Below are 26,175 nucleotides of genomic sequence, written 5' to 3'. Positions count from 1 at the left end.
TGGCAGGATTCGTGCGTGGTCTGGAAGGGCTGCAGGGGTGGGAGCCACAGAAGGGAGCCTGGGAACGTGAGGAGCTGCTTGAACTCCTCCGTGAAGGTCTATAGAACCGCCCTGGGAGCCGGCTGGGTGTTGGGAGCCGGGGCAGCTTGGAAGAGCTCTGGAGCAATAGGAGGTATCTAGTGAGACCTGTGTGTGTCAAGGCTGCTTGGGTGCCCAAATGCACCCAAGGGTGAGGTGCATTTGGAGCTTGGAGGTATCTGGAGCTTCAGCCTCTCTTTCGAGCGCTGCCTTCCCTCTTGATGGCTCCTTTTAGTCATGGCAGTGTTCAGCTCTCTGATACGGAGACCTCCAGCCCCTGGCTGATGCCTTTGGGAATTGCCTTCCCGCTCCCCTGTGCCTTCTCTCTCCATTACCTGCAGTGATTCGGCTCTTGGCTCACACCTGGGGCAGCTTATACTCCCTGTGCCACAGTTCTCCATCCATTTAACCTCCTTTCCACCCACCCCAGCCTGTCTTAGGGCCACCCCAAAGCCTGAGTCCTAAAGCTGAGCTTGATTTCCCCGAGGCAACAGTCCTTTCTCATGAGCAATTTGCAGAGTCTTCCCTAGCCAGGGACAGCAGCCACCAGTGACCGGGTCTATGGGGGAGTAAATGCAGTCAGAAAGCAGGAGGTTGAAAAATGACAAATGCTCTTTATTGGACATACAGCATGGCAAGTGAAGAGGTTAGAGCCACGAGGACGAGGAGTTAGAGATCGGTGTGGTGAGTCACGTATGCAAAAGCAACAACCTTTCCCGCAGATATCTCAGAAAAACAGAAGGGGGTAGAAATATCTTTAGCTGCAAATGAAACGTTTGGAGGTTGTAACAGGTGGAGAGGGGCTTGGAGCTGTTTTCCCTGCTGAGGACGTGGCAGTGATTTCCCAAGGCTGCCGCCAGGATGTTCTCTGCAGAGCTGTGCCTGGGCAGCAGGTAGCAGTGAAAAGCCACTGCAGGAATTCCCAAAATCTGAAGGAGTCGGCTGTCCCCGTTCAGCAAAGTGCTTCTGCTTCCCTTTCCATGAGTGGCTCCAGAGAGGAGGTGAATGGGGAACAGCAGAGCAAGGACTGTGCTGAAAGAGGGCTGCCGCAGGGGCCCGTCCCGCTCTCCAAAGCCCTGCCGGTGGCAGAGGTTACAACCTGTGCTTTACCAAAAGGTGCTCCAGATTCTTGGATCCTTGCCTCTCCCCATGCCCCTAGGGACAAGGGCAAAGGTTTCGCGAAGGAGAGGGTCTAGCAGAGCTATTTACACCATCGATTCGCAGGGCAGCGCTCGCTTTCGGGAGGCAGGCGACGCGCTGTCGCTCGCGGCCCGGCCTCGCCGCCCTTATCTGATGGTCTTTTTGCTGGTGGTGGTCTTGGACACGATCCTCACGCTGCCTCCCGTGCTGGAGCTGACGCCTCGTCCGCTGCTGGAGCTGAAGCTGCTGCCTCCGCCGTAGCCGAGCGCTCCACTGCCCGCGCCGAAGCCGCTGCTGCTGCTCATGCTGTAGCTGCTGCCACCTCCGCCCATGCCGAGACCTCCGCCCATGCCGAGACCTCCGCCCATGCCGAGACCTCCGCCCATGCCCATGGAGCTGCTGCCGTAGCCCGTTCCGCTGGAGGTGCTCACCACGGCTGCAAGGAAACACAGCACGGCCCATGAGGAACCCTTCTGGCTCCCCAGAGCACCCATGTGGTCCCCCGTGCTCTGGGGAGATAGACAACCATGGGTGGAAGGTAGGGTTACTTACAGACGCTCACTGCTCCGACTCCTTCTCCTGCGAGCCTGTTGGGAAAGGAGGAAGGGAAACAGTGAGAACGCCCAAGCACAGATAAGGTACAACTTAGCTGCTAGGACCACCTCAAAGGACTTCTGTGGCCTTTAGGAGGGACTATCTTCTCTTGGGACATGTCTACATCCCAAATGAAGGGGGATGGTGCTGATGCTGGGGTTCCTTAGCAAAAGAGATGCCGAGCTCAGTCTTCTAGAAAGCTCACAGGTTCAAAACACCTTGATTTCTGTTGTTGCGTTACATCGCCGGGTGCTCCAGTCCGCTGTGAGGAGCAGTGGTGACTCGGGGAGATGGGACCCTATCAAAAGGGCAGTGCCCACCAGGAGCAAACACTCGCACCCACCTGCTCTCCTCTCCCTCCAGCAGCTTCCTGTAGGTCGCGATCTCGATGTCCAGGGCCAGCTTGACGTTCATGAGCTCCTGGTACTCGCGGAGCTGCCGGGCCAGGTCGGCCTTGGCCTTCTGCAGCGCATCTTCCAACTCGGTGAGTTTGGCCTTGGCGTCCTTGAGGGCCATCTCGCCACGTTCCTCTGCCTCGGCGATGGCTGCTTGAAGGCTGGCACACTGCAGGGAAGGGAAATCTCAGAATCACAGAATATTCAAGGTTGGAAGGGACCTCTAGAGATCATGGATTTAGGGTTTTAACCCTTCACCTCCAGCAGCTGCTCTGCTGTAGGCTGGAGCTTCCCCATCCTACCTGCTTCTTCACGCTCTCGATCTCGTTCCGCAGCCTCTGGATCATCCGGTTGATCTCTGAAATTTCCATCTTGGTGTTGCGCAGATCATCACCGTGCCGCCCGGCAGAGACCTGGAGCTCCTCGTACTGATGTGCAGGAAGAGGAAGAGTGTGGGGGGGAAGAGGAAGAGCACCGGTTAGATACTGCAGGGCTCTGAGGCCAGGGAGGGTGAGCAGCCCATTGCAAGGGTGAGCAAGATAAATTCATCTCTGGAGTGGCACTGGGTTCCTCTCCCTGTTTGTCCTGCCCCCCGACAGCTGATGTGGTGCCAATGAACCCCAGAAATCACCTTATTGCCAGCCCCGTTTGGCGTGGTGGGTTACCCACCTTGTTTTGGTACCAGGCTTCAGCTTCTGCCCGGCTCCTGTTGGCAATGTCCTCATACTGTGCCTTGACCTCCGCGATGATGCTGTTGAGGTCCAGGTTGCGGTTGTTATCCATGGACAGGACCACAGAGGTGTCAGATACTTGCTGCTGCATCTGGGACAGTTCCTGCAGAAGGTGCAAAAAACGAAGTCAGATTTTTGGTATGTGGAGTGTAGCCAAGAGAAGTCCTCGGAGTTCTCTTGGCCAATCTTTCCTGAGGTTTTCTCATGTTTGCCCCTATTCAGACATCTGTATGTCCAATTCTGTCTTACAGCTGTAGGACAACTCCAAAAAGCCTCCTCAGGCACCTAGTCTGGTGGCCAGAGCTCTGCGTTGCCATATAAGAAGTGGCCGGACACGGAGAGCTGGGTGTTGGGGAGCTGCAGGCTGCTTACCGCCTCGAAGAGAGCTCTCAGGAAGTTGATTTCGTCTGCCAGTGAGTCTGCCTTGGCCTGCAGCTCAACCTTGTTCATGAAAGCACCATCCACATCCTAAAGAAGAGAAAGTCAGAAACTTGCAGTGATCCAACAAAGCATGGGGGACCTCAGGACATCAGGGGACCATCTTTCTGCTTCCAGGTCTGTTATTTTTATGCTACTATGGTCAAGGCGTAACATTGGGTATGTTGCTTGTGAGCCAGAACTAGGTATTTGGTTAAAGGGCAAAGCTCTGACCCTTGCAGATGTGACCAGGAGTCAGAAGTGGACTGAGCCACAAGTCAGATGTTTTGTAACTACAGGCAGAGGACCAACACGTCATGGAGAAGGTCACATCCATTCAGTGACCTGAATGGGAGCCGGTCCCTTCCTTGCCACCCCAGTGTCACATCTTCACACAAGCCCCAACCATGAGCTTGGTGGACCCCAGCTCCCATTTGCTTTGGTTGGACTCTGTGTGCTGAAGTCCTTTCAGGGTCCATCCCATAGCTTCCAGTTTCACTCACCTTCTTGAGCACCACAAACTCGTTCTCTGCACCAGTGCGCCGATTTATCTCATCTTCGTATCTGTTAGGGAAAAAAACAAATGAGAGGGTTTTGTTGGAAATGAAGTGCAAAGAGAACATGGAAGGCATGGAACCACTTCGGTCCCATATTATTAATTGTGGCTCGTGGATTTATTCCTAAGACATCCAGTTGTTTACAATCCGGAGTAGGTGCAGAGCAAATGATTAGTGACTCTGACCCTATAAGGACTCCATGGTGTGAGTAGTCCCAGTAAAATTAATAGATAGTAATCACTGCTCTTAAAATGTAGTTTATGCATAAATGCATGCAGAATTAGAGCCCATTTCAGAAGCAAAGCAGGAGGTGGTATTCTGGGTGACCTTTGCCCAAAGCGAAGTTATGCAAAGCCTTTCAATGAAGCTGCATTGCAATAGCTGCAAATATATAATAATGCAACAATTTGGTATTTGATATTATAATGATGGTAATGGCTCTGAATAACCTGCTGAACCATTTAATTAAGAAAAAAAGTCTGTGATTCTTGAGCCATGGTTGTGCAAGAGCAGGTCCTGGTGCTCAGACTGCTTCTGTAAAACTTTTCATGGCTCTAAGCAATATCTTCTCATCAGATAATCTGGGCAGGGCTTAGCTAGAAAGCAGACAAAACATGTAGGCTGTAGAGGCAGAGACCCAGATTTTAAAGGCAAGTTTATGCCAGTTCTCTAAACAAAATTTGCATAATTATCCCACAAATGGATCTCTAATGGACATAGAAGAGAAAAAAAAATGCCATTTGACTCGGGATTAACTGCAGGCTTCAAATAAAATACAGTCACTTCCCATGTTGTAGCTCCAAAATCCAGACAATCTCCTTGGTCTTTTTTGACCTGATCGTATTTATAAAAGACCTGGTTGAATTAAGGGAGAGATTTTTTCTTGCAAGAATTCGACCACTTAAAACTCAGTTGCCTTACTGTAAAACAGAGAAAAACCACCCAAAAAATACCTAAAAGCCCTCTGTGAGTGGAAGGTGAGGTGGAAGCAGCTTATATGTCCTTAAAAGACTGCATCCCGCTAGAATTTCCTCCGCAAACAGAGAAAAACAGGGTCTTTTGGGAGATTTGGGCAACCGGCGCTTTATGGCTGTTTCCATCCCTTCTGCACGCCCCTCATGCCGTGCAATTTGCCTTCTCCAGGTGTTTAGTCCCAGGAAAGCCAAGGGATCAGACGGCAACCCCGTCGCGCTGGAGCAGCCCCCCGTGGGCAAATGAATTCTGTGTTAAGTGCCGACCCAGCACGTACGAAATCCGGCCTGGCAAGGGCTGCCTCTGAGAGCGGGTTTCGCTTCTGAATATTCATTTTGCAAACAGGGTGGGGAATCTGGTGCAGATCTCAGGCATGTTCCTGGGCGCGTGAATTGCCAGCCCCCTGTTTCACTGCTCTTAATAATCTCGACGACAGAGCCCAGTTCCTTACTTGTTCTTAAAATCCTCCACCATGTCCTGCATGTTTCGCAGCTCCGAGTCCAGCCTGCCCCTCTCTCCCATGAGGCTGTCCAGCTGCCGCCGCAGGTTGTTGATGTAGGCTTCGAAAAGGGGCTCGAGGGACTTTCTGGTGACCGTGTGACCCTGCTCTTGCAGGAGGGACCACTTGGTTTCTAGCACTTTGTTCTGCTGCTCCAGAAACCTCACCTGTCGAGACAAAAACAGACAAATGCTTGAAAACCACGTGAGCAAGGTACACGACCCGTGGCCAGGAAAAGGAGGACACGGAGAGGAGAGAGGTAGAAAGACCTTGAGGATGCTGGGCAGAAATGGCTGGGCTCTTCCTGCAGGACTTTAGGGCAGCGGATATGCCAGAGCACCTGAGATGTTCAATGAGATCTTTCAGAGGCTGCTAAACAGGCCCAGCCTCTGCACTTGCAGCTTTAGGTGGTCCCCTTGCCCGCCTTAATGGTTTAAACTGGTGGGATTGGCAATTTTGCAGCAGCAGAAGATCAGTGCATCCCCGGGGCTGATTGAAGGGGGGTACATCAGCGCAATAAGCAAGACGCTAGAAAAGCTCCTCCTTGAGACAATTCTTAGCTTTTGGCCAACAGGAATTTCTAAGGCCAAGACATGCGGGGATTAGCTCAAACAAGTCCCCAAATCCAAAGCAAGTTTCTTCCTTTTGTTCTTTCCTGTGGCACCTGCAAACATGCACAGATGGATAAGGCCAAACTCTCACCTTGTCGATGAAGGAAGCAAATTTGTTGTTGAGGGTCTTGATCTGCTCTCGCTCCTGCGTTCGCACCTTCTGGATCTCGGGGTCGATATCCAGTTTGAGCGGTGCCAAGAGGCTCTGGTTGACAGTCACTTCGTGGATGCCTCCCGGCGGGCAAACGGGGAACCCAGCACCACCTCGACCCCCGAATCCAGGACCTCCCAGCCCAAATCCACTGCCCAGCCCGTAGGCGCCACCACCACCAGCTCCTCCTAAGCCAAAGCCAGCGCCTGGTCCACCACCATAGCCAACACCAAATCCTGATCCTCCACCAAAGCCGTATCCGCCACCGGCTCCACTCCGTAGACCTCCACCGACTGAGCTGTAGGAAATTCTTCTGCTTCCACCAAGGTTATAGAGACTTCTGCTGCCGAAGCCACCGCCAGCTCCGAAGCCTCCTCCACCTCCGGCTCTTCCTCCTCCAACTCTAGAGACAGAAACAGAGCTAAAGCTGCTCCTGGCACCACCGCTACCTCCTACGATAGCAGAACCTGAGCTAAAGCCCCTCATGCCCCCGCCAGTAGATGATCTGAAAGAGATCCGGCTCATGGTAGCTCCTTTAGCTGGAAATGCAAAGAGCAGGAATAAAAAAAAAAAAAAAAGTGACGAATAAAAGCGGAGCTGCAGGAGAAGAACAGAGGGCAACAGAGAGAGAAACCCCTGTGATGGGAGCGCTTGGGAGCCTCCTCTTTTATCTGCTTGGAAAACTTGGCACGGGAATTCAGAACTTGACGTGCCTTGCAGCAACTTGCCTTGTCAAACACACCTAGGCTATGGTGAGGCGTTGAAAAATGCATTGTTTGCAGGCAGGGAAGTAGCGGAGCGCCGGAGCTCCCCCCTGCTGCTCTGAGTCACCGAATGAGAATGGGATGGGACGGGATGGGACGGGACGGGACAACCCGCCGGGCTGCGCGCTCGCTCCAGCGCGGGATGCAGCACGAGTCCCCCAAGAGCTGCTCTCCCTTGCATGAGGAAGAAGCTCTTTTGTGGGCTCCTTCAGTTGTGTTAACATCCCAACACCAAAATCACGGCGAAATTCTGTCTAGAGTTTAGGATATCTGCAGAAATAGGGGCTGGGGCTGGCGGGTTGGGCACGAGCTTTAACCAGCTGTGAAAGCCTTGAAGCCAAAGGCGATGAGTTCCCAGAGCACATCTCTGGATTCCTTTTTGGGAAAAGGACCCTAAGTGATCACAGCGTGGGCTGACAGCCCTCAGCTGAGTGGCGGCGCGCTTGGGGCCGCGTTTTCTGAGATGTCACCCCAAAATGATCCCCCCTTGTTGGGGGAGAAACAGGACCCGAGAAATTACTTGGTGTGTCTTTCAGCGACAGCACGGGAATCGCCTTTCCAAAATCACTCTAAATTACCTTAAGTAGTATTATGGGACTTATAAAATATTGAAGTGTTGATTGAAAGGATGTCATTGCATCAGGTGCTCCATGAGAAATCCCGTTTCTGTCGCTCTTTCCCCCACAGCTTTCGCATTGTCTCTGGCTCTTTGAGGGGTTTTGTGCAGAGGAATTCGGCAACGTTTACATTCGGATCATCCCACCCCTCCTGAGATTGCAGTGGCAAGGTTTTGGTGAGTCACTTTGGCCCCTTGGGCTTGAGCTTTTGGGTGAGCCATCTCTTAGGCTCTTCGATTGACGCAATGTTTTAGGACAGCCTAAAGGGCGAAGAGCTGCAACCCGCTTCTCTCGTGTCCTCGAAGAGCTGGACACCGGTTATAAGAGGTGGGGTCACCTCCCAAGCACCACAGAACCTCTGCAAACTCTTTGCCGGACTCTGCCCAGTTGCATCCTTGGGTGACGAGGGCCCCTGACTTCAGCAGGCCACTTGTCAGGTACGGCAGCACGGTGAGGCAGTGAGATGAAAGCCCAAGCAAGAAATCAAACAGATTCCTGCACATTTGGATACGTGAGCAATCACTGCAGGGACTTAATCCAAAATTAGCGGCTTAAGGGTATCTGTAGCATCTCGCAGCTTGTTTCTCTTGATGTTTTTCCAACCGTTGAGTTTTTTTGGTTTGGGTTTTTCCTTTTTTTTTTTTTGAGTCTGGGAACTTGAATGAACGTGAGCAGAAGCTGTTCCTTCCCTCCCCGCCGTTGCAAAGGGCAAATATCCTTCGCTTCCAGCATTCCCGTCGCTGCTTGGTGCCAGTAACGTGAGTCACGGGCGCCCGAAGCGCGTTGGGGCCGAGCTGCCGGGAAGCGCACGGCGGGAGCCGTGTTGCGGCGCGCTCGCCTCGCTGCGGCTGTAGCAAGGGGGTGCTCTCGCCTCGCCGGTGCCACCCTGGGAAGGTGCTGGCTCCTTTGCAAGGCGCTGGAAACGCCGAGTTTCACAGGAAAATTGCACCCGCGCTTGCCTGACCGGTCCGGGAGCTGCTGAGGCCGCCAGCAAGCCCTGATTTCACGTCTGATATGCAGTGGCATCAATAAGAGCGTCACATCAGAACAATGCCATAAATATTACTGACTTCGTGCCAATACGAGAAATAAGTAAATTGTGTCACAAGCACTGCACCCGGGCAGAGATTTGGGGGGGTTTTGGCCTCTCCGTCCTTGGCACATGCGGATGGGCACCTGTGTGCCCGGCCCGGGGGAACGGGGCCGAGCGGTTTGATTCCGGCCACGAGAAGGGGCTCGTGTCCAGGCGCTCCTCGGCTCCTCCAGGAACGGCGCTCGCTGCAGACAGGGGTGATTAAGTGGAAGGGTACAAAGGGTTTTTGAAGAGCGAAGCCGACAACGGCACCAAAGCAAGGGAGGCTCTTGCAGGAGCTCCCGGCTGCTGCGAGCGCCTCCGCTCCCCTTTTGGGCCCTGTCATTTGCCTTTCCTCACCCGAGTCTGGCAGAAGGACACTCAAAACTGCACGGCTGGTTAGCATTGGGCTGGAATATTAATTCCTCCCACCCATTTAAATCGGCACTAGTGAGGGCGAGCGTGAGAGCTTGAGATGACTCGGTTTTAACTAGCGCTTATTTTTGGCTCTAGCAGGGGCTATGGGGGCATTTCTGCCCCTTTGCTCTCTGCTCCTGCTGCTCCTTTCTTTGACAGATCCATGACTCCTGCTTGTCTTTGCAGCTGGGTTTCAGACGGGCTTTGCAAAGCTGCTCGCTCGGCGTGTGCTCGCGTGCTGCTCCCAGTTACGTAAAGCTGGGATGCTGTGAGGTCAGGGAAGAGGGAAGCGTCTGGCTCTTTGCAATGCGATGGGCTGTGAGTGTCTGGCTGAGGGCTTGGGAGGAGGTTTTGGGGCTCTGGGGGCTGCCCCAAGTAGCTGCCGCGTTTGGGAGATGCTCTGGCTCACTGAAACCCAGCCTAACTTTAGGTGGGGCAGATAAAATCCTCCCCCCTGAGCCCTGCTAAGGCTTGGTTGGGCTTTGCCTGTTTAAGAAAAACTGTTTTTTGTCCTAGCTAACAAAGCTGGCCAAAACCTTCCCTGCCATGAAAGAAAGGCTTTTTGGACCAGCCCACAAAATATGCAAAGACTTGAGCCGGGCTTAATTTTGTTGCTGCTTAAGCAGACAAGCTGCGTCTCCCCTCACCCTCCCCACCTCCTCCTCCTCCTCCTCTTTCTCCTCCCTTTTCAATTTCCCCTGGGATGACACACAGCAGATCTTGAGCTTTTCGTTATTTCCTTTCAAAATTTGAAAACCTTTCCTCCAAAGTCTCCTCAGGTTTGCCTCCCCCTCCTCTGCTGAGGAATATTTCCTGCTACCGACTCTCCCTTACAGAAAAAAAAAGAGGCAGGCTCCAATAAATTAAAATCCGGTTTTACTGGAACAGGCTCCAAAAAGAGAAAGGAAGGACAACACAGCGTCATTTCAGTATCAACTGAAGTACCAAAAGCCACAATTCTGGGTTTTAATGATGCTTTCACAAAACCAAACGGGCTCGTTGGGTGCTAGAGGGGCAGGTGCAGCATTTAGAAAGGGGAGCGTCGGCTTTGGGTGCCTTTCTGGGCCCCTGGGCTCCTGCTCCCGCTTGCCGTCAGTCCCAGGTGTGGGATCGAAACGCGACTCCGCTTTTCTTTTGGCAGGAAATCCCTCTGGTGGTGGAGAAGCTGGAATCCTCCCTGCATCCTGGTGGACAGGGCCCTTCACTCCCTTTTTTTGGAGTGATTTCCACCAGGGTGGCCTTTTGCCTTGATCGCTCCTACCAGCGTAAAGGGGATTCAATGAGACTGAGCCTGTTGGCCAATATTTGCGCTTTTTAAGTTGTTTGCACCAAAACTAAGCATGAGACAACAGCAACCCCATCTAACACCAAACACGGATGAGGGTGCTGAATCCTGATGGGCTTCAAGGATAGCTGCTATTGCTCAGCACGGTTGAGGGGTGTTTTTAGAAGCTTGACTATATCTGGGAGAGAGGGATTTTCCATGAGCCCTGGGGCACTTTGAGGTGATCCCAAAGGATATATCCAATGAGGGATGCTTTAAAGGGGGCCCTGGGCTTGCCAAGTGCTGCCTTGGTTCTTTCAGCAACCTCCCAAGTTGTTTCTACACAGCAGAAACGTGTGATGAAGATGGGCTGCCTCGCTCGAAGGAATGAGCTTGGGCCATCCCAGCAGTGAGGACCAAGCACGTTGGATTGAAGCCACGTTCCCAGCCCATCTCTGGGCTTCTGTGGGCCAGAACTGCAAGCGCTAACCGAAGCTAAACCCTTCGCTACGGCATCTTCTGGTCTGATCTGCATTACCTGGTGGTGGACAGCTGGCTGCAACTACAGGCAAGCCGCTCAGCATCACTGAAAAGGGACAAAGCAGCCCCAAAAGCCTCCCGCTCCCCATTGGGAAACTCGCCCGGGCTTGTGTTTGCCTTTTTCTGGGTCCTTTGAGAAATCTGCTTAATGCGTGCCCCGCTGCGTTGCCTGACTCGGGGCCCAAATGCGTAACGACTACGGTGCGAGGAGCAGGAACGGGGTGGCGAGGCGGGTGGTGCGCGGGAGCGGTGCAGGGTTTGGCTGGTTTAGGCTGGGTTTGTGGAGGGTCTCCCGTCAGGACTATTCAGGCTGCACGGCGTTCTTCAGGCTTTGGCTTTTGATGCTCTTTTTGCTGGAGGAAGTTTTGGAGACGATTTTCACGCCGGGGTTGGTGCCCTTTGCGCTGCCAGAGCTGAAGTTGCCTCCGCTGGTGCTCAAGCCGCTGCCGCCGCCGCCGAAGCTGTGAGCGCTGCCGGTGCCCAGGCTGCTGCCTCCTCCCAGGGCGAGACCGCTGCCGCCTCCGTATCCACCCCCGAGGCCACCGCCTCCGAGACTGAGTCCTCCTCCGCTTCCAAAGCTGTAGCCTCCACCGCCGCCTCCTCCGAGGCCAAATCCGCTCCCGCCGCCTCCTCCGAGGCCAAATCCGCTCCCGCCGCCTCCTCCGAGGCCAAATCCGCTCCCGCCGCCTCCTCCGCTTAGACTCAGTCCACCAAATCCTCCTCCTCCGCCAGCCAGGCCTGAGCTGGAGCTGATCACGGCTGCAAGAGGAACAACCACGGAGTTAGGCATCTGCTGCGGCCATCACCTGCTTCTAGAAAGCATCACATAGTCCTGCATCCATAGGGATTTAACCTGACTTCTGTTCTCTGTGCAAACCACTAAAGGCTCTGAGTATCTTCTGTGGAGCAATTTCCAGCCTTTTATAGAGTGAAAGGGCCCAAATTGCCCTTTTCCGTGGGCTGCTGACGTACTCTGCTCCAACGAACCCAGGACAAGACAAGGTGTGTGATACTTACAGTAGCTGATGGGGTTCAGACCTTCTCCGCTGAGCCTGTCGGAGGGCAGAGAAGGGCAGGTCAGTGCAAATGCAAGAGCCACTTGGCGTGTCCAACCTGCTTGCAGGGAGAACACAACTCTCTCTCCTTATTGCTCCGGGGTTTCTTTCCCACCTGCTCTCCTCCCCCTCCAGCAGCTTCCTGTAGGTCGCGATCTCGATGTCCAGGGCCAGCTTGACGTTCATGAGCTCCTGGTACTCGCGGAGCTGCCGGGCCATGTCGGCCTTGGCCTTCTGCAGCGCATCCTCCAACTCGGTCATCTTGGCCTTGGCGTCCTTGAGGGCCAGCTCGCCGCGCTCCTCGGAGTCGCCGATGGCCGTCTGCAGGGTGGCACACTGCAAGGGGAGGAAAGGGGGCACCTTCTCGTCGCTGCTTTTCTATGTGGGCGAGAGTCACCCCAGGAATAAAACCATCCTGGCCCTGGTATTAATGAACAGTAGTGATTAATGAGAGCATTGATCCCTGGCCTGGAAAGAGCGATGTGAGACATGGGCTGAGGACAGAGAGTAGAAACCCTTTCTGGGAGGAATTCGGCATGCTCCAGTGAAGCTGTCGTGGTCTAGAGCAGCTCAAGTCTATGAATGCCAAGGCAGTAGCAGGTAGCAGAGCTGTGGACCAGAAGAGACCACAGCGTTTGGCTCTGCAGGCCGTTTTGCCAGCCCTACCTGGTTCCTTGTGTTCTCTATCTCCGCCCGAATCCGCTGGATCAGCCGGCTGAGCTCAGAAATCTCCCCCTTCGTGTTGCGCAGGTCATCTCCATGCTTCCCAGCAGTGGCCTGCAGCTCTTCAAACTGCAGTTCGGAAAGAAGCGTAAACCAGCCAGGATGTCTACATACAGCGGATGGTAGCTAGATTGCTTCACAGAGGGACAGAAGCAGGGTTTCGTTTTTGCAGAAACGCATCTGTTCAAGCTATGGGTCTGCTCACCTTGGTTTGATACCAAGCCTCAGCCTCTGCCCGGCTCCTGTTAGCAATATCTTCATACTGAGCTTTGACTTCGGCTATGATGCTGCTGAGGTCCAGGTCACGGTTGTTGTCCATCGACAGAATGACTGCAGTGTCGGACACCTGAGCACTGAGCTGCGCCAGCTCCTGAAAGGAAGCACACGATCATGGTACTGCATGTACCTTTTGAAATGCCACCAGCGATGGCAAGCTCTGCGCGGGGACAGCAGGACCAGGGGAGCAGATCTGTACCGCATCGTAGAGAGCCCGTAGGAAGTTGAGTTCATCAGTCAGGGCATCCACCTTGGCCTCAAGCTCCACCTTATTCATGTAGGCAGCGTCCACGTCCTGGAAAAGAGCAACTCCAATGACATCTGCAGCACCGGCATCTCTTGTTGGCCTCGACCAAGACCTGGCAAAGCTCAGGAATGGGCTGCCCCTTCCCAGCTGTGCTGCCTGACTGGAGGAGCTGTACTTGGCACATGCACCTGAAAGACCACCACGAGTGCCACACTTGGCCAAAAGAAGTGGTGTCAGTAACCTCGTAAGGGGATGAGGATTGGGTGCAGGCAACTTGGCGTGGGGTTCCTGGCCCTGATGACCATCTCTGCATCTTGCCCAGACAAGTGTTTATGTAAGTTATGGGTCAAGATTTGGAAAACCATTTTCTTCCAGCCTTCTTGAAGCCCTTCACCTTAAGACTCCTGCTGGCTGTGAAGTCCTTAGGGTTAGCTCTGCATCAGTACCACCTTCCATCTTACCCACCTTTTTAAGGACCACAAATTCATTCTCTGCTGCTGTGCGACGGTTGATTTCCTCTTCATATCTACAGGGATGAAAGGAAAGACGGGAAAAATAGTACAGGTAGGACTGTGAGGTTGGGCTGGGGATAGGATTTGCAAATCAGCCTCCTGGAGACTGCCCTGCTCAAAGTTGAGAGCATCTCTTCTCAAGGGGTTGGAACAAGCGGTTCTAGCATAATGCAGATGGAATAAGGAAGGTAAAGCAGTCTGCGTAAATGGTTTTCCTTTGCAAATGCCCTCTCAGAATTGTTTTGTTCTGGATCAAACTGCCTTGGCTGATTGGAAAAATGTTGACAGGGCCTCTTATGGTGCTTCCTTAAGGTATCTGAGATGGTGGTTAATGAGATGCCTTGTGATGGGCTAGGGATACGTATCTCCTTCCACTGTCTACCTTAGAAGGTTGATGAATATGTCAGACTAGATATTTGACATTGGTAAAGCCAAATTTAAGTGAGATTAACCCCGCTGCATAGTGCTAAGCTAAAATATTTGCGTCTCATTTCACCCTAGGGCGCCCAAACGTGCCCTTGGAAAGGCACTCACTTGTTCTTGAAATCCTCCACGAGGTCCTGCATGTTTTTCAGCTCCCCGTCCATGCGCCCCCGCTCGCTGAGCAGGCTGGCCAGCTGCCGTCTCAGGTTGTTGATGTAAGCCTCAAAGAGGGGGTCCATGCTGCTTTTGCCCGTGTTGTTTTTTTGCCCCTGCTCCTGCAGGAGGGTCCATTTGGTCTCAAGCACCTTGTTCTGCTGCTCCAGGAAGCGAACCTGAGCGTCGGGAAGCAGAAGGTGTTTAGTGGAAGATGCCTATGAGCGTGTGGACAGATTCGGCACACGAGCCTGATGATGGTACAAGCCAAGGGGATCCCCACCCGAGATCAGTAAGTCTAGCTCCATATGTCCCCCCCATTATCTAGGTCTATGCTATCCCATCCCTAGCTAAGCAAACCTGACATTAGTGGGCAGTTCTATTCAGAGGCGATTTAATCCAGCAAGTTCACAAGCAATTACTAGGAAATGAGTTCAGCTATACCATCCTTTGATTTCTTCGGTAGCTTGCAGTATTCCCTTATTTTTAAGTGATGGTTTTTCCTCCTCCTTTAAGCTAAGATTTGAGTACTACAGGTTAAAAGCCAAGCAAGGATCTAACATGACTCAATGGGCAAAAGACTGTAACTTACAGACAATAAAACAGTTTAGTCCTGTAGCTGTTTAGAAGTAGGTTCTCTATCGATTTCTTGAGATATGAGGGTAGAATATGTACAACAGCCTGACGATTTATGAAGCTGTATTTTTGTAGATGACATGCTCTCTTTCTGTATCACATTTAGGCAGAAATCTCACCTTGTCAATGAAAGAAGCAAACTTGTTGTTGAGGGTCTTGATTTGCTCCTTCTCATCTTTCCGCACCTGCTGGATGTTTGGGTCAATCTCCAGGTTCAGAGGTGCCAGGAGGCTCTGGTTGATGGTCACTTCTTGGATTGTACCGACCCCAGCTGGGCCAACACCAAATCCCGATGGGCTTCTGCCACCACCCAACCCTCCGCCAAAGCCTCCCAGGCCACCTACTCCACCAAAGCCGTATCCTCCACCACCTCCATGCCCGCCACCAAAACCAAGCCCACCAGCACTCCCACCAAAGCCGTATCCTCCACCGCCACCACCAGCACCACCTCCACCACCAAGAGCAAGTCCAAGCCCGCTTCCCAGGCCAGAGCTGCCACCAGCTCCACCTCCAAAAGCAGCCCGGTAGCTGCTTCCAACACCAATGGAAATCCTCTTGGTGCCACCAAGGTTGTAGAGACTCCTGCTGCCAAAACCAGTGCCGCCGCTGCCGCCACCACCTCCTCCAACGAGCCTTCCAAAACCACCGCCACCTCCTCCGGATCGTGCCATAGACATGGAACTAAAGCTCGCCCGGCTGCTGCTTGGAATAATAGCAGAGGCCGCGCTGAAACTTTTGCCTCCTCCTCCGGCTCTCATGCTGTACGTTTGACGGTTCATCGCGGCAGGAGATGACAGCCCAGCACAGAGAAGAACCCACAAGCTAGGAGAGGACCTCTCTGTGACAGTGCCGAGCATGGCATGGGCTTTTTATCCTCCTGGGGATCTGGGCTTGGTTGCATGGAAGTCAAGAGATCAATTTAGTGCCTTCATGGTTTTGACGTGCCGGGCGGCCAGCTGTCTCATTGAGCTCGTTAAACACTGGCTGCACTCAACATGCCTGTTGGTGTTTGCCTGCTCAGCCAGAAGAGTTATCTAACCGCCTGGGTTCTGGGAGGAGAGCCCAGCTGCAGTGCTCTGTCCTTGTGTCCCTGCGGACACGCAAGACCCCCCCACCAGACTTTGCAGCGTTGCAACGTTTGCAAAGTTTTGCCCTTCGCATTTAAGGTCTCAGTTCAGTGTCAGCGTTCATGCATCCTGGTGGCATTGCCTGCTCTGTGCACACGACTGGAGCTCGATATATGCCCACATATTTTCAGGGCAGGAATCTACATGCTCCTTGAAATATAGTCATGTGCTCAAGTGGTGGAAAAACATAAAGTATGAGCTGAAGTCTCGCTGGCATCTCTGGAAGAAAAAATAATGAGGTGCTCCATGTTCTGCTGAATATGGAAGCCCAAATATATGGTTAGCCCTGCAGAAGTGCTGTCAGTCGGATTCAAACGAGGAGCGTTGGCCACTTGGACTGAATTCCCCACTGCGGTGCCAGATTCCCAGGTGGCACCCAGTGGCTTGCTGCTCTTTGGGAAATGTGGAGCTAAATCTGCAATCCGTGAGCGTACGTGGCCTTGGGTATTTGCCTAAAATGCAAAGCCGGGCGCGATGGGAAAATGAGATTGTCTTTATGCTTTTGTGACCCCAAGAAAAGGCAGGTTGTCCCAAAGCTGACAGACGGGTTCGGATCAGATATTCGAGCTGAGTGAAGCTGATGGGATTAAGGGTGCGGTTGCCAACAGGACAGAGGGAATTGCCGTTTTCGGCTCCCACACTCTTCTTCCTTCAGCCTGCTGCCCACAAGGTATGTGAGCGATGCAAAGGCTGGGGTGAAAACTCACATTTTCTGAACCTGTCTGGCTTATTGCCTGTGAGTGGCTGGTAGGGTGGGCTGGGGTTTGCAGGGTTGTGCTCGGACGTGGCTTTTCCACACCTCTGGCCACTCAGATCAGCTCTGCAAGACTCAGAACTCACCCAAGTGCCCATTCAGAGTGAGGCCCCCCAGGGTTTTCCCTCAGGGGCTGCTTGGGCTCCAACTACGCCAAAAGCTCCTCAGCCTAGAGCTTGTTCCTGGCCTTTCTTTCCAAAGTAGCTCGATCTACCTGGTCCTCTTCAGACAGACACACACACAAAAAGAAGAAAAGAGTTTTGGAGTTTTGCAATAGTTGGGAGTTGAGAAGGGCAGGGAGGATGAAAGGTATTTTCCCAGAAAGAGCGACGCATGAGAGCCGCTCGGCTGCTTTGGTCCCCCGGGGAGCCGGCGCTTACCAGCGTGCGGTTATTGCTCTATAGCTGGGTGATGTTCAACATAAATAATGAGCTGTTGTGGCACCAGGAGCTTTTTTATGTCTGTCTCTTTCTGCTCGTTATTTACATACAAATGAGACAGTCGAAATCGTACGCGTTGGGACAGAAAAGCTGGAGAGAGCCATGGCCTCTCTGGAGAATGGGGAAGCCTAAGCTTGGCTTTCTCCACCAGGGCTGATCTACGGGGGGTTTCATTGTCCCTCAGCCTGGATAGTGGTGCTAAAACTTGTGGCTTATTAAAAATAATTATCATATGCACTAAATCATCTTGTTTTCTGTCAGAAAAGCCCTGCAGACCTGAGGAGCCCAATGGGCACACGAGGGCAACCAGCAGCAGATCCATCCCCATCCCACCAGCATGGACAGACCGAGCCCAATGGGGTTGTCTAACTTCTTCTCCAGGTGGTAAAGCCAGATTGTGGTTTAAAACAGAGTTTTAAAGAAGGAAGAGCCCAGTGTTATGCTTTGGAAAAGTTACTTATTTTCTTTTAAAATGAGCCTGCTTTTGTTAGGACGTCTCAGGGGCGGAGGTGAGGATATTTTCCTACTACTTGAGCTGCTTCCCACTGTTTTCTTTAAACAAAAGCTGCTTTTTTTTTTTTTGTTCTGCCTCCAGAGATCCCAGACACCAAGCGAGATCTCAAGTGAACTGCGGATCCCACGATCAGCTGCATTTCCTGGTTAACTCGGCAATTCCAGACTTCCCTGTGGCTGGGCTCATTTCTGGATGGAATAAAGGTATGCAAAAGCACATCAGTAAGGAGACGAAATCTTCAAAACCTCTGCCTAAACCCTGGTTCTTGCTAGGTGCAGACCACGCCCGTTTGGGGTTTTGGGCTTGAGAAAATGTCTAATACCGTGGAAGGAAATAAAACTGGAGAGACAAAGCATGAATTATGCATGTAGTTTATTGAAAGTACAGCTGAAAGTTTGGAGTTGTGGATAATAAGCGGAGGATAATCAACTCTGTTCGCTTATACATTAAAAGCATCAAATCTGTTTAACTAGTACACACTCAGGAAAAACAACGCATGCATTTAACTACAGAAATATAAGGTGCTCATCGGTTTGTAATTAAAATGTGCTCTAACAAACTTGATGTAGCAACTTGGAACAATTTGCATAACCCTTACCAACCCTGTCATTAACAGGAAAAATTGCATTTTGTACTGTCATTAAAGAAGCTAAAAAAAATAGCTCCAGCTCCATCTTGGAGAATTAAGATGCGTCTTTTCTTTCTGAAATTAGGCAATTTTTTGGGGCCAATTTTTTCTTTTTGTCCTTTTGCAATAGCTGCGCTAGGAACAACGTGCAAGAACATCCCTGGTGAAAAGAGATCCAGCAGAGGAGACCGATTAAGAGCCTCTATCATGTGCAAATGCATCAATAGGGCTCTCTGAAATGAAAATCTCACCGGTCTGAGACCTTGGGGGAATTTTTTTCCCCCAGAGCAACTAGGCAGGAGAAGGTGATTTGGGTCATGCAAATAGTTCTTGGCAGAGCTGCTAGTCTAGTTCTTGTGTTGGCATGGGCACTACATGGTTGTGTGATTCCTATAGCTGTCAGAAGGTAGGGAAATACTGTTTTTAATGCGGAAATGCTGATTCTGTTAAAAAGTGGCGTGCTACCGCTCTCCAGCCTCTACCGGGTCGTTCTGACGACGCGCACGGCTGTATTGTACCTGCTGCCCGCGGCACACACCCCCGGGCCGGGAATGAGGACGCTGCCCGGGTTGCACGGCTCCACGCCGGCGCACACGACGCTCCCCAGGGTGGCCACGCCGGGGGAGCACTGCACCGCGTCAGCCCCGGACAACACGTCCCGCCCCACGCAGCTCACGGCGCTCCTCGCCCCAAAGCCGGCGCCTACTCGGGGCAGGCAGTCGACGCTGCGGGCGCTGAATCCCGCGCCGCCGAAGGAGGAGACTAGTCCCAAGCCCGAGCTGGCCCCTCCGGTCTTCACCGTGCATTTGCCCCCGATTCCAGACAGGCTTCGGCATTCCCCGACCGTGCCGCCGCCGCTCACCACAGCTGCAGGAGAGAAACAGGCTCGCTCGCTGCTCAACAGGCTCGCGGATCGCTGCAAGGCTCAGCTTATGGGGGAACTTGACAGGTTTTGAGCCTTATCGGGAAGCATGGGGAAGGTTTTGCTGACTTACCTACGCTCACGGGGTTGCCGGTGCATATCCTGCAAGGAAAAGAGATGTCGTGTCACGGCCAGGTATTTAAGGGGATGTTCCCAAGTCTGCCTGCAAACAAAGCTGGTGCCCAGGCACTGCCTCCTTAGAAACCCTGCAGGTGCCTCGGCTCTACGGAACACCCACATTTCTGAGGTGCTGGTCCAAGTATTCCCCTGAACCACTGATGACCGGGTCGTTAAACTCCATAACTGTCTTAATATCCCATCCTTTACCTGTTCTGCAGGTGGTTAGGGGAGAAGGGAGGCAGTGCCTCTGTGCCATGGGGAGCTGCATCCTACCTGCTCTCTTCTCCCTCCAGCAGTGTCCTGTACGTGGCTATCTCGATGTCCAGAGCCAGCTTGACGTTGAGCAGCTCCTGGTAGTCCCTCAGCAAACATGCCATTTTGTCCTTGGCCTGCTGCAGGGCGGTCTGCAGGTCGATCAGCTTCTGCCGGGCATCCTTGAGGGCGCAGTCGCCCCGCTGCTCTGCGTCGCAGATGGCCGTCTGCAGAGCTGCAATCTGGGGACAGCAAGGAGCAGTGAGCCTCGCGTTGGAGAGGCATCTCTGCAAGGTTGCTCATGCTCCCCCGTATTTCTCATGTGTTTTTTTCTCCTAGAACTGCCACAGTTTTTTACTGGAAGTCTGCACTTGCAGTGGCCAGATGTTTAGGGTGCAAGGCAGCGTGTCAGCTGTAGGAAGCACACAGCAAACCCCTGTTGTAGCCCAGCCAAGCGGCTCTTGCTTATTTGGTAAGTGAGAAGTAAGTCTACCTCCTTGGGCTTGTGTCTCATTGCACCTTCAAATGAGAAGGTGCAAAGAGGAGCTTTGTCTGGAGGGGGTTTGCAGCTGAGACTCAGCGAGGTGAAACATGGTGTGGATAGAGCCCTTTGGAGAAGCTGGGGGGAGCTGCCCGGGCAGCTTTGAGCTGTTCATCCTACCTGTTTCTTCACGTTGTCCGACTCGCACTGCAGCTTCTGGATCATCCGGTTCAGCTCGGCTATCTCGCTCTGGTTGTTCCTCAGGTCGTCGCAGAATTTGCCTCTGCTGCTGTGGAGCTCCTCCAGCTAATGACCGGGAACAGGAGGAGGTTACAAAGCTGTAGGGCCCCTTCCAGGAGAGATGGCCATTCTGGCATTTGCACTGATGTCTGTGCTCTCAGGGAAACACCCAGACACGACCTCGCTCTGGACAAGACCCATTCCAGGTAAGCCCCAAACGTTTGTCCTTAGGGACAGGGACAGCGTTCTGCATGGATCTGCACCACTGTGGTCTGTCACACTCTAATATTCTGGAAACCTTTGCAAGATTTTGGTGTGTCTTCCTCTCTAGCAAGCTGCAGCAAACGCACGCTTTGGCGTGGCGTCTCAGCTGAATCATGAGAGATGGAAATGGCCCTCAAATGGCTTATGGACCAGGGCCTTATGCTGCCATGGGTGCTGGTGGTGTGATTACTCACTCTGGTTTGATAGAAAGCCTCGACTTCGGCCTTGCTCTTCTGGGCAATTTCCTCATAGCAGCACTCCACGCTTTTGATGATGCCTTCCATGTCCAGGTCCCGGCTGTTGTCCATTTGCACAATGACAGAGGTGTCGCACAGTTGGCAGTCCAGCTGAGCTCTCTCCTGCAAGATCCACCATATTTCAGTCTCCTTCAGCCCATACCAAGATCTTCCTGATCATGCACAGCTAGAGTGTAGGGCTCTCCAGTTGGGGACTGGTTTCCAGCAAGACCTGGCAGCTGGGACCTGTTGTTATGGCACACGGTGGCTTTGCAGTGTGCAGTTCCCTAATGAGGGGTGGGGAGTCCTGGTGTAGCAACTCCCTGCATTGCTGCTTGGCAATTCCAGTTGCTCCAGCAGTTTTCCGGGCTGTGAATCCCTCAACACTGAATGCTTTGGGCCTGACTGCCTAAGGATTTAGTTAAACTAGGTGGAAAAACAAATGCGAAGCGTTGCCTCCGTGTTTTGGTGAGAAGGTGTCACATTGTAGCCCAGAGTACTGTTTTCATCAGAATTTTGGAGGCTTTTTCTTGCAAAAATACCCCGCACTTTGCAGCTACATGCAAGAAAATGCCCTTTGCCTTCCGAAAGCATGTGCAATAATGTTGTTTGCAAGTACACATGGAGAGCTAGGGATGTTTGGGACGTGATCACAGGACAAGATGCTTTAGGAAACCTTGCGCTAGGTTTTGCTGCGACCTACCTCAGCATAAATGCACTTGAGGAACTCGAGCTGCTGCCGCAGCAGGCCCACCCTCACCTCCAGCTCCTCCTTCGTCAGGTACAGACAGTCCACGTCCTGGAGAGACACCACAGGGTCAGAGAGAAGACGTGGGGAAGCAGCAACTGCAGCAGAGCCTGTTTTCCTGGCCAGGTTTGGAAGCAACCTCACAGGTTCCAGCCCTCAAGACTAGCAATATTTGCATGCCATGTTCTGAAAACACATTTAATGTGTTTCTCCAAATTTCTCGGGTACCGTCTGTTTGGAGGCTGACAGCTCAGGACAATGAGCAGTCAGGCAGTGTCACCGAGTCGTGACTCTCTGTTTCTGTTCCTGGCCCGTCACCTGGATTTCGTGTCCATGCTGGCCACTCTTTAACCCTCGTTAGCCCCACCGGGGGTGCGACTCACCTTCTTGAGCACCACAAACTCGTTCTCTGCAGCTGTGCGCTTGTTGATCTCATCTTCATACCTGTGGGAGCAGAGGAGGGGGGTGGGCTGCTGAGACCTCTCCCTGTGAGCCACGTGCTCCTTTTCCCTTTTGCTCTTTTGATTTTTCCCTCGCTGTTGGTCTTTGTTCAGCGCTCTGGTCCCCGCTAGCAGTAGTGCTGTCTCGCTGGTGCAAAGCTGGGGTGGCACTAATTACGGCTAAACCACTGAAAGTGCAAAACCATGGGGTTTTCTGCTGAAGGGTGATGTCCTGCTCCTGTGGGAGCTTGTTGTGGAAGGGTTCTTTGCTCTGCGAGTGTGTGGGGAGGTTGCGTGCAAAGTGCCCTGAGGAAGGTCAGGAGCTTGAGCAACCCTCAAACCTCCCGGGTGCAGCATCCAGGGAAGCGGGCAGATAATTGGGACCTAAGAGAACTTTCCCAAGAGGAATCTGACCTCCTTGCTGGTGGTTCAGTGGAAAAAATGTATATCTGAGGTATTTGGCTGTTAGATCTTTGGAGCAGAGATTGCTCTTACATCCTCTGCTATCAGGAGGAATCAGGAACCAGGAATCAAGCCCTGGTTTTATCGCTTAGCCTAACAACACAGGAAGCTTTTCAGGAATATTTGCATCTTAGATTAAAAACTGAATGCCCACATTCCCTCTGGGAAGATGGGTTGAGGCAACTCCCAAGGAAACGATGGGGATAACGTGTCAGGTGGAGACAAATAGACCGGGGCTTTTGCAGGAAGGGATCGCGCTGGGGCAGGAGATTAGAGGGAGACACACAATATACTGTGTGGGTGATTCAACAGGACCAGTCTCAGCCAAGTGCAGGCGGGACGGAGGGAGGACAAGTCCTTCCGCACTCCTCTCCCTATGGACACGATGTGCCCAAAGTCCATCACGCTGTGTTCTTCCTATGGACACGCTGTGCTCTTCCCGTCCATCACCAGCATCTGAGAGGACCCCAGTACAACAAACCAGCCCCGTACTGCTGTCCTTGGACCCCAGGAGGCTCCTGCATGGGCTTCACACTCCAAAACCCCCCTCCAAGCCCCAGCGTGCGGCTGCTGCCCGTGCGTCTGACTTACTTGCACTTGTACTCCTGGACCAGGTCCCTCAGGCACCGCTCCTCGTTTTCCAGCCTCTCGCGCTCGCCCAGGACACACTCCAGCTGCTTCCTCAGGTTGCAGATGAAATTCTCGAAAACCGGCTCCAGGTTTCTCCGGGAAGCCGGGAGGACGTATTGCTGCAGCAGCTCCCACTTGGTGGTCAGCACCTTGTTCTGCTGCTCCAACAGTCTGACCTGGGAAGCAGGAGATGTAAAGGTCTTTGCATAGTCCCATTGGGTTCCCCCTCAAAGGACAGGTGCTTCTCTGCTCCAGAAAGGAAAGAAAAGGGAGGAAAAAACTAAAAATGAAGAGAAGAGAAGAGAAGAGAAGAGAAGAGAAGAGAAGAGAAGAGAAGAGAAGAGAAGAGAAGAGAAGAGAAGAGAAGAGAAGAGAAGAGAAGAGAAGAGAAGAGAAGAGAAGAGAAGAGAAGAGAAGAGAAGAGAAGAGAAGAGAAGAGCCGTGGTTTCTCAGCATCTTCTCTCCATTAAACCTGATGTCACCCAGAACCAAGACGGATCGTGTATATCAGCCTGAAGGAGCCTGGTGGGTTTCCGTTGTACCAGGCACAATCTGTCCACATAAAGCGCAGATCAGCCCAAATCTTCCCCTGGGACCAGTCGTGCCTGGGGGATCCCCTGCCTGCTCTGTGTTAATCTGTCTGATTACGGTAACGAGCCTTTTGCTGCGCTAGAAGATCCGTCCAGATTGCGTCTTCCGCTCGCTAAAAGACGCATCCATCTCATTTGGGTGTATCTGATGCAAACACTAACCACGGATACTTATCCTGCCTTTCATTTCTAGATTAAAGAGCCTTCTACTACTTGAGAACCTTTAGATACATCATGAATAAGTCATTTTTCAATGGGGGGGAGCAGAGTGGCTCTGATTACCTACATTTGCTTTTCCTCAGTGGAACAAGGCTAATTAGACAGAGAGAAAGTTCTGAAAAGTCATTTTCTAGAATACATCTCTAAATAGCAACAATCCCCCTTAGTTTTAGCTAAAATACCTATGACAAATTATTTTAGGCAATTGACAAATTATTTTAAGTGATCCCCACATAATTTTGCTGATAGAGTGAGGGGACAAATAAGTAATTTTAACTTGCTGTGGATGCAACCATATGAGGAAGAACACACACTGTTCAGAAACACTAATGCTTTTGGGTGTTTGTAAAGTAAAAAGTGTCTTAAAAATGAACTTAAAGCACATTTCTAGTGAGAGTTTCTGTTTTGCCCGGTCACACTTGAGTGGCTCAGTCCCTTCTCTTGCAGTTATTGGTATATCCAATATATAATATATAATAATATATAATATGTAATATATAATATATAACTATAATATAATAATATGTAATCCAATATTGGTATATTGGTTACTGGAGATGTTCCCATTTAGAGGACTGGTCAAAAGCTAAACTAGTTGTGCTGGAGCCTTGGCCGGAGTCTGAAATCCAGAGGGTCTCTAGGTTGGGAGACCCGGTCTACGGGCGCTCGGGCACCGTTGCAAGAAGGGGGATCCCAAGAGCCTTGGCTTTGGCCTCCCCAGAGGGGCCTCCGGTGCGAAGGGGAGGCCCGCGGCGGCTCACCTTGTCGATGAAGCAGGCGAACTGGTTGTTGAGGTTCTTGATCTGCTCCTTCTCGTGGGTGCGCACCTGGCACTCCTCCGGGTCGACCCCGACGCAGAGCGGCTTGAGGAGCTCCGGGTGGATGCTCACGCCGCGGATGCCCTCGGAGCGGCCGCCGCCGAGGCCGATGCCGATGCCGCCGCCGTAGCCCCCGAGGGCCACGCCGTCCCCGAGGCCCCTGTAGCCTCCGTAGCCTCCGCAGCTGCCGAAGCCCACGACGGTGCCCACGCCGAAGCGGCCGCCGCCGTACGCCACGCCGCAGCGCCCCGCGCCGCCGCCGCCGTAGGCGCCGCTCCGGCAGCTGCCGCCGAAGGAGATGCGCTGCCCGCGGCCCAGGTCGCACACGCTGCGGCTGCTGAAGCCGCCGAGGCCGCAGCGCCGCCCCGCCGGCGCGCACACGGAGGCCGAGCTGCCGTTGCCCCTGCCGAGGCCGCAGACGGCGGAGGCCGACGAGAAGCCCCGTCGCCCCAGGAGGGAGCTGGACGTGTAGCACTGCCGGCTCATGGCGGCTCCGAGCGGCGAGGGCGAGCGGGAGCGGAGCGGAGAGCGGGAGGAGATCTCCTGTAGTCTCTCCAAGGCAGAGCCCTTCTCCTTATATACATTTCAGGAGGTGCCTGAGATGCAAAAAAATTTAATTTATCCACTGGGTTTGGCCTGCCTGGCAGCAAGGAATGGCTTCCAACATTTTAAACCCACAGCAAACACTTGTATCTCATATGAAATAATGTGGAAATTAAAATAAACTGCTTTGCTTGCAAGCTTCAGTTTCAGGACTTATATTTTACTTAATTAATCTGCTTCCTTATTGTGTAATTATAGTTTAGCAAAATAATTCAAGGGGTTTTTATTCATGGCTTGTTTACGGTTTGGTTTCACCACAGCGTTTAATTATATTGCAGGACCTCCTGCAAGGTGCCGCGGCGATGCCGCCCCTCGCGGGGTCTCCGAGGCGGCTCTTGGGCAACGTCCCGTGACGATAGCGGAGGAGAAGCAGGAATCCTTCCAAGCACGCCCTTGCTGGGAGCATCCTCGTAAGCAGGCGACTCGTGCGTGGCGCTCGCGGGCGCCTCGGGGGCACCCGATGGGCTTGGCGATCGCGGTATTGATCAGCGCTCAGTATTGATCCCAAACTCTCCGGATTTGGGAGCGCTGCTGGTGCTCGCCGGGCTGGGCGCGTGCACGCACTGGGCACCTGAAGAACGCGCTCGCTGCTGCAGCTTCCACCCCACGCTCAAAGGGGTGCGCAATGCAGCGTTTCTGGGGGGCTCTCCGTTGCAGAGAGTGAATTTTGCTATTGATTTCTGTGCGTAAGGCAGGGCTGCTTGGTTTTAGGACGCGGGTGTGATGTGACGGGTGTGCACGGAGGACTCATGCGAGCAGGAATGCAACCGAGAAGTGCGCGAGTGTGTTGTGAGCACGTTGAGAAATGTTAGCCGGAGCAAACTTTTTTTCCTCTTATTCCCG

At 52.8% G+C, this 26,175-nt stretch overlaps 3 protein-coding genes across 3 annotated transcripts; all 3 read right to left on the bottom strand.

The window, feature by feature from the left end:
* Nucleotides 1-1,364: 1,364 nt before the first annotated feature.
* On the bottom strand, nt 1,365-6,670 carry LOC112954189 (keratin, type II cytoskeletal 6C-like). The gene is made up of 9 exons (XM_026047332.1): nt 6,086-6,670; nt 5,336-5,550; nt 3,859-3,919; nt 3,311-3,406; nt 2,877-3,041; nt 2,510-2,635; nt 2,156-2,376; nt 1,771-1,805; nt 1,365-1,654 (listed from the first exon to the last, which is right to left on the bottom strand). The coding sequence occupies exons 1-9, from the start codon at nt 6,668-6,670 to the stop codon at nt 1,365-1,367; spliced, it is 1,794 nt and encodes a 597-aa protein (XP_025903117.1).
* Nucleotides 6,671-11,120: 4,450 nt separating this feature from the next.
* Nucleotides 11,121-15,623, bottom strand: LOC112954183 (keratin, type II cytoskeletal 5-like). Its single transcript, XM_026047324.1, has 10 exons — nt 15,353-15,623; nt 14,964-15,292; nt 14,167-14,387; nt 13,586-13,646; nt 13,073-13,168; nt 12,803-12,967; nt 12,541-12,666; nt 11,990-12,210; nt 11,837-11,871; nt 11,121-11,578 (listed from the first exon to the last, which is right to left on the bottom strand). Exons 1-10 carry the CDS (start codon nt 15,621-15,623, stop codon nt 11,121-11,123), a joined length of 1,983 nt encoding a protein of 660 aa, XP_025903109.1.
* Nucleotides 15,624-19,618: 3,995 nt separating this feature from the next.
* On the bottom strand, nt 19,619-25,215 carry LOC112954194 (keratin, type II cytoskeletal 6B-like). The gene is made up of 7 exons (XM_026047338.1): nt 24,673-25,215; nt 23,064-23,278; nt 21,954-22,014; nt 21,526-21,621; nt 20,781-20,945; nt 20,263-20,388; nt 19,619-19,843 (listed from the first exon to the last, which is right to left on the bottom strand). Exons 1-7 carry the CDS (start codon nt 25,213-25,215, stop codon nt 19,619-19,621), a joined length of 1,431 nt encoding a protein of 476 aa, XP_025903123.1.
* Nucleotides 25,216-26,175: the final 960 nt, after the last annotated feature.

The sequence above is a fragment of the Nothoprocta perdicaria genome, unplaced genomic scaffold (genome assembly GCF_003342845.1).
Source record: "Nothoprocta perdicaria isolate Ctin4 unplaced genomic scaffold, notPer1 scaffold_491, whole genome shotgun sequence".
Lineage (NCBI taxonomy): Eukaryota > Metazoa > Chordata > Aves > Tinamiformes > Tinamidae > Nothoprocta > Nothoprocta perdicaria.
Note: the sequence above shows the minus strand (reverse complement) of the source record. Positions and strands in the feature narration are given on the sequence as shown.